This window comes from Sarcophilus harrisii, chromosome 2 (assembly GCF_902635505.1).
Source record: "Sarcophilus harrisii chromosome 2, mSarHar1.11, whole genome shotgun sequence".
In the NCBI taxonomy this organism is placed as follows: domain Eukaryota; kingdom Metazoa; phylum Chordata; class Mammalia; order Dasyuromorphia; family Dasyuridae; genus Sarcophilus; species Sarcophilus harrisii.
In genome coordinates, this window is record NC_045427.1 from 659,108,353 (window position 1) to 659,121,443 (window position 13,091).

At 39.0% G+C, this 13,091-nt stretch overlaps 1 protein-coding gene across 1 annotated transcript in view; it reads right to left on the reverse strand.

Annotated features, from left to right (window-relative positions):
* Positions 1–8,496: 8,496 nt before the first annotated feature.
* Positions 8,497–13,091, reverse strand: part of LOC116421045 (transcription elongation regulator 1-like protein) — a 66,421-nt gene continuing 61,826 nt past the window's right edge. The window contains exon 5 of the mRNA XM_031949395.1: positions 8,497–8,693. Coding sequence (XP_031805255.1) covers positions 8,497–8,693 — 197 coding nt within the window. The remainder of the gene's footprint in view (positions 8,694–13,091) is intronic.

A 13,091-nucleotide genomic window follows, 5' to 3' on the forward strand; every position in this document is an offset into this window, starting at 1 on the left:
ATCTAGATTTGAAAGATTCCATCAAGTCCAATCCCTTCTTAGTTGATAGAAGAGAAATCTGAAGTTTAAAGAGAAGTGTCTTGACCAACGTCATACAGATAAAATCTGAGGAAATATCAGAATTCAGCCCTTCGTAAAGATAAGTCCAGCATTTTCTCCATGCTTCCTAAAATAGGCATATCAAGTACTCAAAGATTGCCCAGAAAAACGTTTTTTTGAAATATTTTCCCCATAAAACCTTATTTTTGTTTCTAAAATTATGTCTTATTTCTTATTGCTTGCTCCTAAAATTCATCTTTCACTCAGCTCCTCATGTTAACTTTCCAGTGCACAGATATGAACATACTATCCTTCTATTCAAAGACATTTGATGCTCCCTATTGCCAAGCAGGTAAACCACAAAGATCTCGTTCCCATGTTCTGTCTCAAATCAACCTTGACATTGTAAAGGAAACTTAACTCCCTTTGTGGGTCTTACCTTGGTGCCCACCTGGATGTTTGCCTAACATACTCTCTACATTTGCACTGTCTTCTCTCCGTGTCCTCACCTACTGAGAATTTTTTCTTCCTTTATTGGCCAAATCCGCTGTCATATCCTCCAGGGAATTATTGATGTACACAAAAGCTGGCAGTACCTCAACTCCCCCAGTTCCATCTCTCATCCCTTCTGTTAATCTCTCTTAAGAACTGGTCACACTCTAACTCTTAATGTGCAGTTTTGTGAGCATTTTATATTCGCCTAATTAGATTGTCATATGCTTGAGTACAGAAATTGTTCCATTTTCCCCTTTATATCTTCATGGCCTAGCAGAGTATCTTACACTTAGTAGATAGGTGTCAAAATATGTATTTGCATGTCAATTTTTAGAGAAGAAAGAGCGTTCAACATATGGACCCAAGGGATAGAAATGCACTTAACTTCTCCAACAAATCTTTACTTTGTCACCATGAACACTCTTCGTTTCCAAAGGAATTCTCACAGCCCAGGGATCATAGGTAGTTTTAAGCTGTCAAATAATGTGTCATGTTCATATTGAACTTGAGGCCTATCAGAACATCAAACTGACAAGTCTCCATTCTCCCATCCTGAATTTACAAAGTCGATTTTGAACTTGAGATTCTATCATCATATTTATCCACATTTTATTTTATTGGTTTCAGCCTAATGTTCTTGTTCCTTAAGATCATTTTCAAATCTTAATCCTTCTATCAAAGAAGAGAATGAAGCAATAGAAAGATTTTATAGAAAAAGATTATAAAGATAGAAATAGTGAAAATTAAATAATTAGATAAGAAATGAGAAAGCATGAGGAGTTGGAGATAATAGGTTGTGGCTGGAAGGCTAGTAGTGTCCTAGAGATTTGTAGATACAGTAGGAAGAAAGGATGATTTGGGGCAGGGGGAAGGCAATGACTTCAGGTTTTGACAAGCTGAATTTAAAATGTTGGTGAGATATCCATTTCTAGGTGCCCAATAGATGGCGAAATGAATCTGAAGCTTTGGAAAGAAGTTAGTGATGGATGAGTAGATCTGAGAATCATTGACACAAATATGATAATTGAACACATTCAAGGATATTCCTTTTATAGGGATGTCATGAGAAGAGTGAAAATTTTAAAATAGTCCTAATTGTCTTGAGAAATAAGCAATTTTCTTGAATAAGATATAAAAAGGGAGTGTCATTGAAGAAAACATTGGGATAGTAGATTGGCACCAGAGTATAAAGGCATAATGAAGTGTTTGAATTTTATTTAATCGTCAACAGGGAGCTATGCAAAGTTCTTACATATGGCAGAATCAAAAGCACGGCAGCGTTTAAGAAATGGTAATTTGCTGATATAAAAAAGTATAAAAGGGAGGCAAGAGAGACTAAAGGTGACATAATTTACAAGGCTTAGAGTTACAATTCCATGTGGGAGGAGAAAAGGACTGAAAGTTGTACATAGTAGGAATCATAAAAATGATTAGAAGTGAAAAAGATGGCAAAGAAAACATTGACAGAACTTGAGGATGCAGGAGAGTTGCTGAGTCAGGGAGAAGTGAAGATTCAACTCAAGCGCAAAGATTGGATACTTGACAGAATAGTGGGGGAATAAGGAGCAAGTGAAAGATGGAAGATGGAAGGAGAGATTGGTTAGGGCATGTGGAGATGGAAATATGGTTTGAGATATGGCTTGTTTTCTCAACTGGGTTCCCTACAGAATGCATTTAAAGAGTGCACCAGCAGGCAGCACACTTAAAATCCATTCATCCACAAAAATGAGAACAGGGCTTTTAATCTTGCATCTGTCAGAGATGAACAACAGAACAGTGATGGCTCCATGTTATTTATGGAATCTCCCTACGATAGTGGGAACAAATTCCCTCTTGACATTCTATAGATTTAATGCCTTCAAATGCAGTAGTTTGCTACCAATTTAATCTAAAGGTTAACAAAAGAGTATAGAGTTATAAATTACTCACTTAGACTTTGTTTCCAAACTAAATACTGACAAGGTATTAGTGTCATCCTCAAACCTTCCACCTAACAAAGAAAAAGCCCCATCGCCATCTTATAGCCCCAGCAGCTTTAAACTCAGGTATTTCAGCTTGTTATATGTTCAGCATTTTCCCAAGTGATCATCCACTACAGGAAGCAATGGTATTTCTTGTTATCAATCTTACATAATTGATGACTCTAGTTCTTCATTTTAGCATTATCCAGTCTTACTGACACACACACACACGGAAGTCGGCTTGTGCATTGGTAGTCATCAGTGTCTGAATAACTAGATGACATTTTGTTTTTCTGCTATGAGCTAAAGAAGGAAAGTCAGCTCCCAATGATCTGTTGGAGCAGAAGCCTCATTGATGCACTGCAGCATTTGAACTTCTTGGAAATTGTTGACCATGGATTTTTCCCTTGACCTAAATCACTTCTGGTCCCAAAATGCGGGGAAGAAGGGGATGGGAGGAAGGGCAGATTCAATGATTCTGAAGGTGATGTTCTTGTCAAATGAGTGAAAAAAATATCCAAACAAAGATTGTAAATACTCAAGCACCGATGATGTTCAGTACTTCTTATTTAATCTACCTAACAGAAAATTCCATCCTTTCCCCTTTGTAAAAGCAATTCAGATGAATTAAGTGGTTTTGGTTATGGTAGTATTGTTAAGTGGTATTTCTTATTATTATAATGTCATGTCTGAGACTTGTGGTCTGTTCCGAGGTCATATTTCATAAAACATCTCGATAAAATATAAAATGCTCCCATAGGAAGGCAGTTGGGATTGGGAAGAGGCTGAAGTCCATGACCCAGGAAAATTATGTGAAATAATGACAAGACAAGACTTAGAACACAACATGATCTGTCTTCAAATGCAGGAAGGAAGGGGAAGGACTGTGAAAATAAGTATGGTAGATGGTATAGGGTGCTAAACGTGAAGTAATGAGGATCTGGATTAAAATCTTGCCTTAGACACTTACTAGCTGGGTGACATCTTGGACAAGTCACTCAATCTTCTGTGCCTCAGTTTCCTCCCATGTAACATGAGTGACTTAACTTTTTGAACCCAAATCTTCCCTTCAATATCATTGTATAATTTAAGATAATACTTGTTTGATTCAGCCTCAGACTACATAATGTGGAGAAAGAGAGGGGGAAAAAAGATGAATAGGATTTATTATAAGAAAACACTAAAAATGCAGCAATTCTAAATAGAATGGGATACTTTGGGTAATAGTCTCATTCCATGGGAGTTTTCAAGCATAGCCAGATGATCATAAGCCAGCTATGGAGTAGATACGATTTTGGGGGTGGGAGGGAGGGCAGATTAAAGAAGACGGTCACTGAGGTCCTGGCTAACTCTGTGATACAGGGACATAAGTGATTGCAGAATTTATCATGTAGCACCACAGAATAACCCAGGTTGATGTCATCCCACTGCTCAACTCTGAGTTCCATGAGGGTTTGGCCATCATTCATGACTGTCCTTTTCGGCCATCATTCATGTCCTTGGGGCAGGACCTGGCTCAGCAATTCATGCTGGATTAATATACTGTTGATTTTAGTTGGTTTTTCTTTAAACTAAGCATTTTAAGGCAATTGAAGGAACACCAGATTGTGCAGCCTATGGCCGGTTCTCAGTGCTTCACAAGAGAAATAATTACCTCCCTTCAGATTTAGGGGGAAGCTGAGGCATCATCGGACCCCAGGAGTCTGAATAAGATTCTCTCTTACAATGTGCCTGAAGGAAACTAGCCTTCAGCAGTCAGATGTGTGTGTGCTTGTGCATATGTGTGTGTGTGAAAGAAACTGAGACACAATACACACACCTACTAAATATAGATATATTTATGCATATGTGTGTTTGTTTATATACATAACTATGAATTCACATATAAACATATATAAACAAATGTCAAATATTTATGTACATACACATACCTCTAAATATATGAATATGCATAGAAATATAGATATGTCATGTCATGTGTGTATGTAGTTTTCAATGAATAAATTGATTTTATTCAATGAAGAAATATTGATTTTCTCTCTCACATAGTCCAGAAATAATTATTCCCACTACTAATAATTTAAGGTACAAACCAACTCAAGGACACTCCAATCCAGCTCTGCCCAGGCTCAGCCATCTTAGCATGGCTTCTAGCACACTACACCAGTGATAATGCAGAAACATCGAGCCATCTGGCCAAGGGGGAGTCAGAGCTTTGGGGAGGCAAGGAAGGGATTCCAGACTCCAGGAAAGCACAGACTTGGGTTCACCAACCAGGAAAGAAAAGGCCAACCAGCCCAGGCAGGAAAATGGCGGACTGTATGATGGCTCACTGTGCTGACATGGGGATGGGCAATAAGAATGCTCGGGCAGCCCCTTGCTAAAAGCTGGATAGGAAGCACAGGATGAGAAGAAGAGATGGGGATCTCCTTTGGGGCGGAAGAAGCTAACTGTCCCAGCCCCCCCAAACTGCAGAAGGTCATAAGCACCTAATTCGAGCAAAATGGACAATTCTTGCTCCTGATTTTGCCACTTTCCATCTCTTTCATGAAGAATGGGAGCTCCATCGCTGCTTTGCTGAATTTAAAATGTAAGACCGTGTTGTTATCAAAGGCTGTAGGTGTTTGATAAACCAATAGGACGCTGTTCAAGTTATCACTTACAGTCTGACCATGATGCGTGTTTGACTGCAGGTCCTGTGGAAAACCTTTTTCCTCAGGCTGAGGCTTCTAATGAGGGGCAGACTGCCATCACCAGGCCAGGGGCGTCAGATCCAATCTGTCACTTGATCCTGATGGCCAGGATGGACATTTGGAAGGCTCCTTTAGTCAGAGAAGGCAGCGTCTCTTGGCTCTCCATGCCTTGCCCCAGTTCCAGGCCACAGAACACTAGCTATAACTCTCCTGGAAGATCTGAAAGGCCAGCCATGTCCCTGATCTGCTGGGAGCTGCCCAACAGCCCTGTAAAGTAAGCCCTAACAGTATTATCATCCCCTTACAAATATGACCTGTGAGTCCCGGAGATTTTGAGTCCTGCCAGTGATTGCACAGTCATTAAGCATCAGTGAATGAATCTGAATCCAGATTCCTCTTGCTCTCAAGCTCAGTGTGAATACAACTATCTATAATAAGCTGCCTTCCTAGCACAGTGTTAGTTAGGGGAAAGGTGCTGGGAAAGTGCTCACTGCACTACCTCCCCACCCAGATCTTAGCCTCCTCCATCCTTCAGGAGTCTTGTTGAATGACTGCTTTGATGCCATTTTCCTGCCTGGGCTGGTTGGCCTTTTCTTTCCTGGTTGATGAACCCAAGGCTGTGCTTTCCTTGCCTCCCCAGAGCTCTGACTCCCCCTTGGCCAGACGGCACCATCTGCACTGTCATTTGCTGTGCTACAGTCTGGCTCTGGGGCTCACTTCTTGCTACATCCCTATTTCAATTAGTTCTGTGGACTTCACACACACACACACACGGACTGAAAGCCAAGGAAGTTGTTCCATTTTTCAGGGATGAGACGCTTCTCTCTGTGAGAGGAAGGATCACATTGTTCTGAACCTGTTTCCCGCTGTGAGCCCTTTTTCAGATTTTAAGTCTCCCCTAAGGACACATCAACAAACTAGAATAATATAACGCAAAAAATAATACAAGAAACTGCCCAGAAGTTCTGAACATATTAAAAATGGGATCCAATTTAAAAAATCCATTAATCCCTTCCAAAAGCAGAGAGGGGGAGAGACCTGAAAAGTTCAAGGCAAACAGAGGTCAACTTTGGTAATTCCAATGACAAACAATAAAATTATGCAAATTAGCAGAAAAAATATTTTCAAAGAGTAAATGAAAGGAAATTTTAATTTGGCAGCCACCAGAAACCATGGAAAGTGATGAATAATACCTTTCAAAGAGCCAAAGTGTTTACTATTCCCTAAAAGAGCCTTACCCTATTGTCCTGATCTCAATGAAAAATTATGTACATTCAGTGAAAAAAGATGTTTGATGTTTTCAAAAATAATCAATAGAAATATAACTACAGTGAACAAATACAGCAAGCATGGTCAACAACAACATTAAAAAAGGAAAAAGGGAGGGATAATTAGGTTTCTTTCTCAAAGTACAAGGAATCAAGGTTTAAAGGCAAAGGCAAATACAGACAACAGAGGGAAAAGGTAAGAAACATCATGAGCTCAATCTCACATCATTCTCCTTCAGATGAATGCAAAATATGGGGTCATATAAAAGGGAGAGGGAAGGAAGACCATAGAAAAGAAAAGGAAAATAATTCCCAAAGCCTCTAGGAATGGGCAGGTAGGTGGCAGTTTTCTTGAATTCAAAGGTGGCCTCAACCTTTATTAGCTGTGTAATTGTGGACAAGTCACTTCACCTTATTTAACTCAGTTTCCTCAACTGTAAGATGAGCTGGAGAAGGAAATGACAAACCAGGCCAGGATCTCGACCAATGAAACCCCTTTGGGATCAAGAAGAGATGCATAAGACTGAAATGACTGAACAACAACAAATCTCTTAGGGAAAAGAGAATATGATAGACAATGGGTTTTGAGGCAAAAAAAATGATATTGAAAAGGGGGGAATGGAAAGGGAAAGTTATTTTCTGCGGTGAGCATGGAGACCACTAAAGAATTTCTCTAAGAGAGATGGGATCCTTTTAATGGGTACAATCAGAAGGGCTTTGGTTCCTCTTCAGGAAAAGAGGAATCAGAACTCGTAGAGGAAATTTGTGTACTAAACAAGTGGGACAGCATGGACCCAGAAAGAGAATTGGATAGCAAATTAAGGAAAATGGCTTTAGAGAGAACAAAGACTTATAATAAACTACAAATCAAGAATGTAGGAAATGTCCTACCAGGGACAGGAAAATCCTCTACCTCATTCAAAGCTCTCAGTTTGTCTAAGAGATCTACAAGGCTATAAAATGGAAACTGTTGGAAAACAACCCCAGAGGGGGCATTACTTGACTTGGAGAAAAAATGAGGGAAAATGGAGGTAAGTAGATTAAACAAGAACAAAAAAGTGATTGAGTGAACCTCCCCAACTTCAGAAGAGGAACCAGCTGGACAGGTGTGCTTAAGAGGAGGAAAAGACTTTTTTTTCCCAAATAGATGAAGCTAAATAGCAAAAAAGACCTGGACTTGTGTCCTTGTCTTTTAAATATTAACTTTTGGATAGGATTGGGAGAAACCAAAACTTATTTTTGTCAAAACTTAGCTTTATATGCATCTAGACCTGAACAATATGTGATAAGTGAGTGCAGAAGCATCCAGCAAGCAGACCTTCTTGGGAACCTTGCACACTTATTCAGGAACATGCACACACACATATACACACACACTCACATATACAAACACACACACTCACACATACAACGTGCACACACACGTATACACACACACACACACACACACACATACACACATACACACAATCTAGCCTAGGAACGGGACTTACTAGGTGAATCACCACGGAACACCTGCAAAGATGATGAGGGGGGAGGTCCGGCAGGCCGGCCCTTTTCACTTCTGCTAGAGTTGCCACTATGTTCAATGAGTAGAGTCCGCCTTGGACTTGCTCTTCCAACCAGCCCATCTGCACCCAGAGGAGGCCCAGGCTTGGTAAGTTTGGGAGAACATTCTTATATTCTTCTGGGACACCATTCCTCTAGGAAATTTTGATGCTATATGGGTGCATAGTGGGGGGGGTCTCAGCACCACAGGTAGAAACCCAGCAGGAAGCTGAAAGTGAAAAAGAAGGCAAGTCCTTGCGACTCCCCTTTGTTCCCTGAGGGAGCTCCCGAGATCCTTTCACAGTGATCTGGGGACAGAGCTCGGATTATCTTGGGAGGGCGCTCACACAGTCAATTGTGTAATTTCATGGCCGTTTTGGGGGCTCTGCCCTTCCCTAACTCATCACCCTCCCCTTGCCCTCTGAGGCCCCAGTCACAATCTAAGGGGTCTTGGGCCCACTGGAAAGCCGTAAGAAGTTCTAGTGGGCTGTCCTATGATTTCAGCAAACCAGTATTATCATAAAACCTGTCAACAGCCAGGGCATTTTCAAAGCTAACCCGGAAACGCAGTAAACCCTGAAAGCCGTCTTCCTGAAAGAGTTCTTTCATGCCGGTCTGGTTTTGAAAATCAGCAATTTCGAGATCATCCGTGACCTCGGGGTGCTTTACCCCAAAGTGTTTTGGACAAACTAGAGAGTGGAGCCAGAGCCATGCAGAGCAGCCTTCCCCAGCAGGTGGTCCCTACTCTTGCATATTTTCCCATAAAATAAACTTGCTCTTATCTCAAGTTCTTATTTTATCCTTTTTCTCCAAGAAAGAGAGAGGACAAGTAATCTTTGCTTCCATTTCCATGAATTACACGATGCCACGGAACCACAGTAACATGTTTAATTAATTTATTCACACAATGTCTCTTCCCATTATGGGATAGGGGAGCGAGGAAGGCTTGTTAGCAGCAAAAACGCATGTGAAAAATAAAACGCTAAATTGTTCTATAGCGAGTAGCAAACGGTGTTCTCTCCAGCCTTTGGAAAAGAATACAGATACCATGAGCCCAGAGCCCAGCAAAGAAGCTTGAACAAGAAAACATTATGCTAATTCACAGAATAATTCAGGCCCTAGGATTTTTCCAATAACATAAGCTTTGCTTACAGTCAACAGCACACACCTGCAAAAGATAATAAAAAGAACAACTCCAAAGTCAAACAATACATGAGGGTGAGACAAAATGTAACTTCCACAGGAGGAGAGCAAGTGTATTCTTGTGGATGGCGAAAAATAGAGCCCTTTTAAGAGTCCTCATTACAAAGTGGGAAGGGGACTGGGGAGTCAAATTAATATACTCAGAACAAGGTTTCTAATCTCAACTCCACTTTTCAAAAAGTCATTAAAATAAAACATTGATGTTAATATATACCCAGATTGGGAGTGGTTTTTTACTTTTAGTCCATTTCCCCCCCATTACTGTAACTGGTTTTTAAAATGAATGTCTTTAAAATATAAAATATAGGAGGAAAAACATCCAAGACAATCAGTCAAGTGACCTGTTGACAGGAGAACAGGTGGGGAACAATGATTTCTATTCTTCGCTCCCAAATAAAAGAAGCACCTGGAGACTGGTGAGTCTGGTGGAGAGTACAGTCTCTATGGTAGTGTCAGAGGCTCTAGTAGATCCAGAAGAGATCAAACAGCTTTAGAGGAACAACTAGAGCCGCAGTGGAAATGGTGGCCATGAGGCCTGCGTGGGGATGGGGCAGGGTAAGGAATGGGAGGCAAATGGAGGCCATAAATTCCCATTCACTGCAACCAAGTGAATTCAGAAGGGGAGAAGGCACAGCTGAGATAAAGGATGGATGACCACATCATCTTGAATTAGCGACAAGCTCTGCTCCGGCTTTATTCAAAGAGAAGGATCTGGCGCAAATCCTGAAGACTAAGTGATCACTTCTTTTACAAGGAGAGAAAAAAATCACTTTCTTTGCAGTTTTCATAACCCTGCAGGAGAGAATGCCTCCCCTTTACTTTCCCTAGCTTTTAGGGAATCTCTGAGCATTTTTCCCCTTCAATTTACTATTCTGTTTGTCACAAAAATAAAATCTCCCTCAAACAGCTGTGAATAAAGAAAAAAGCAAAAATATGAGGGGTGATAAAAGACCATCGCATGTGACTGATCTTGAAATCATAAGTCATTTATTACATCCCAAACCTAGTGATTCCAGAGACTGTCAGACTTGCCAATGACCCAATGTGTCATCCAACACCTATTTAAATTTCTTCAGAAGACTCAAATTTATGCCCGTGGGACTTCTCAACAGCCCTTAGGTCCCAGTTCAATTGTCACTTCCATCATGAAGCCAACCAAGAAGACTCAAAACCAAGCCATTTATGCCTCCTCTGACTACTTCAGAGTAGTATTTTCTCTCATCCTAGGGACACACAATACAGCACCTTATGTTAGAGTTAACCAGAAATCAGAAATTGCATATTCAGTGATCTTTCTGTATCAATTAGCAATTAAAAGTATTAGTAACTGACCTTTATCTGGTGATTCAAAATCTGCCCAGCACCTTGCACAGGTTAATTCATTTGTGTCTCATGACAAACTTCCGCAATATTATTATTTTCATTTTTGAAGTGAGTAAATTTAGGCTCAGCGAGCTTAAATGCTGTCCTGTGGTTATACAACCAAGAAGTGTCAGAGATGAAATTTGAACCTGAGCCTAACTGGCTCTGCTTTGAGCATTTTTTTTTTAATTTAATGCTGTCTCTCAGCAATTAACTGCCTCTAGTCATCAATACTCATCTCAAATGTTTTTAACTGGGTTAAGAGAAAGCAGAAGAGTACTTTACACCAAGTTCTACCCAGAAAAAAAAAATGAGTTTGGGAAAATGGGATCTAATAGGAGTCATATGTGAGGAGGACATATATTTCTCCTTGCTAATATGACAGGATTCTTTCAGGTCAAGATTGTTATCCCTTGCAAAAAACCATTACCTTCAGAGTTTTTTTCAGAGTCTATATACTCCTGTTGAATGCAGCCCTGAAAAGTTCTCTCTAATCCTTTTGTTCTTCTCCCACCTTTTTTCCTCCTTGTCTTTTACCTTCACTTACTGACTCTGGTGACATCTGAAGACTTATTGCCCATTGCCAAAAATGTGCCAAGAACATTGGTACTTAACACATTTTGGGAATTGTATTATCACTAATATCATATTAAGTCACTGCTCATAATTTGAATTAATATAGTAAAAGTGATAATATTCCTCAAATTAATTTACAAATTTATTATCATATAAAAAATAAACCAATGAGGATTTTTGGAGAGTTAGACACTAACAGTATTTATTTGGGGAAAAAGGAAAATCTAGAATTTCAAGGGGAAATAATGGGGGGGAAATGGACTAAAAGTAAAAAGGAATATTCAGACCTCAAGTTTATTATAAATGACTAAACATCCAAATTATTTGATAGTATTTCAAAATAGAATAGTTAAAGAGTGAAACTGAAAAATTAATGAGATTTTTAAAATACAAATTCAATAAGTCATGTTCCAATAAACCTAACAGCCTAAATTGTTAGCCAAAAAGAACTTCTTATTTAATGAGAACTGCTGGGAAAAACAATTATAGATGGCAAAAATAAACAAAAAAAGAAAAATATATAGATTCAGACCAACATCTTATACCAACTTCCATCAACTACAAGTTGATATACAAACAAGAATTTTGTTATCCCTGACTTTTTCTTCATTATCTTGCAGCTGATTATAGTTGAAACAGTAGAAGTTCATATAAGATAGTTGTTTGTAGAAGTCCCTTAAGCATCACACTGTCAACATATCCAATAAAAAAAAAGAGTATCTCTTCCCTCAAAATCTACCCAACCTTCCCTAATTTCCCTAATCCAGTGACCAGGGCTCTCAATGTTCAAGCCTTTGACTAAATATTCTTCCTTGGCTCATACTGAATCTATTGCAAGTCTTAGAATTTCTACCATCACTATATTTTCCATATCTATCCCTTATTCTCTACTTTAACAAGTCTGATCCAAGTTCAGATACTCATAGATGCTTCAACCCTAATAGAGCAATAGTTCCCTACTTGCTCTTCTTGCCTCCGGTAAGTTTTACATTGTGCGATTGTATGTATTTAAATGGAGAGAGTAGACATTATGGAATACCTCTGCTGAAAAAAAAATCCACAAAAATTCCCTTTTTCTTCAATGTAAAATAAAGTCACTCACACTAAGTTTCAAAGCCTGTGTCCCGCTTGCCTTTCCATTCTTTAATTACATTACTCACAACATGCTTCCCATTTTTATTCACCTTGTTCTTAAGTGCCTCCATGACTTTGTCCAGCCTAGACCCCATGGTTCAAATTATGTTGCTATGTCATGTTCACTTTGTTGTGGCTTATGTCCACACATACATATACATGCATATAGTCATTTTTCTTTTAATTTCATTTATTATTAAATTTTATTTCATGACCAAACATTAGTTGTTTGCTTGTTTATTTTTTCTTCCTGGCACTGGATATTTCTGATACTATATCTTCCATTATTTGTTTCAGCATGAGAGTATTCTAACACATACACACACACACACACACACACACCATATATATATATATATATATATATATATATATATATATATATGCCATAATTTGTCTAACTATCCTCCATTTGATCCAAGTTTCTAGTTCTTTGCCACCACATACACACACACACACACACACACACACACAAGCCTATATTAATAATAGTGTAAGTTTAATAAGATTTTTCCTTTGCCTTTATCTCTGGATTATAAACCTAGTAGACTAGTACTGAAACAAAGAACATAATGCAGTTTAGTAAATTTGGAGGCAGAGCTCCAAATGCTTTTCCCAATTGGCTGGTTCAGTTTATGGTTCCAACAATAGTGCAGCTATGTACCTATTTTGTTTAATTTGTTTGGGTATTGTGTGTTCCAATCTATTCTACTACTCAATTTTTCTATTTTATTTAACCACTAATAAGATGCTATCTGTATCCAGAGAAAGAATTGATAACTAGAAGTAAGCATGAAAAAAATTGTACATGT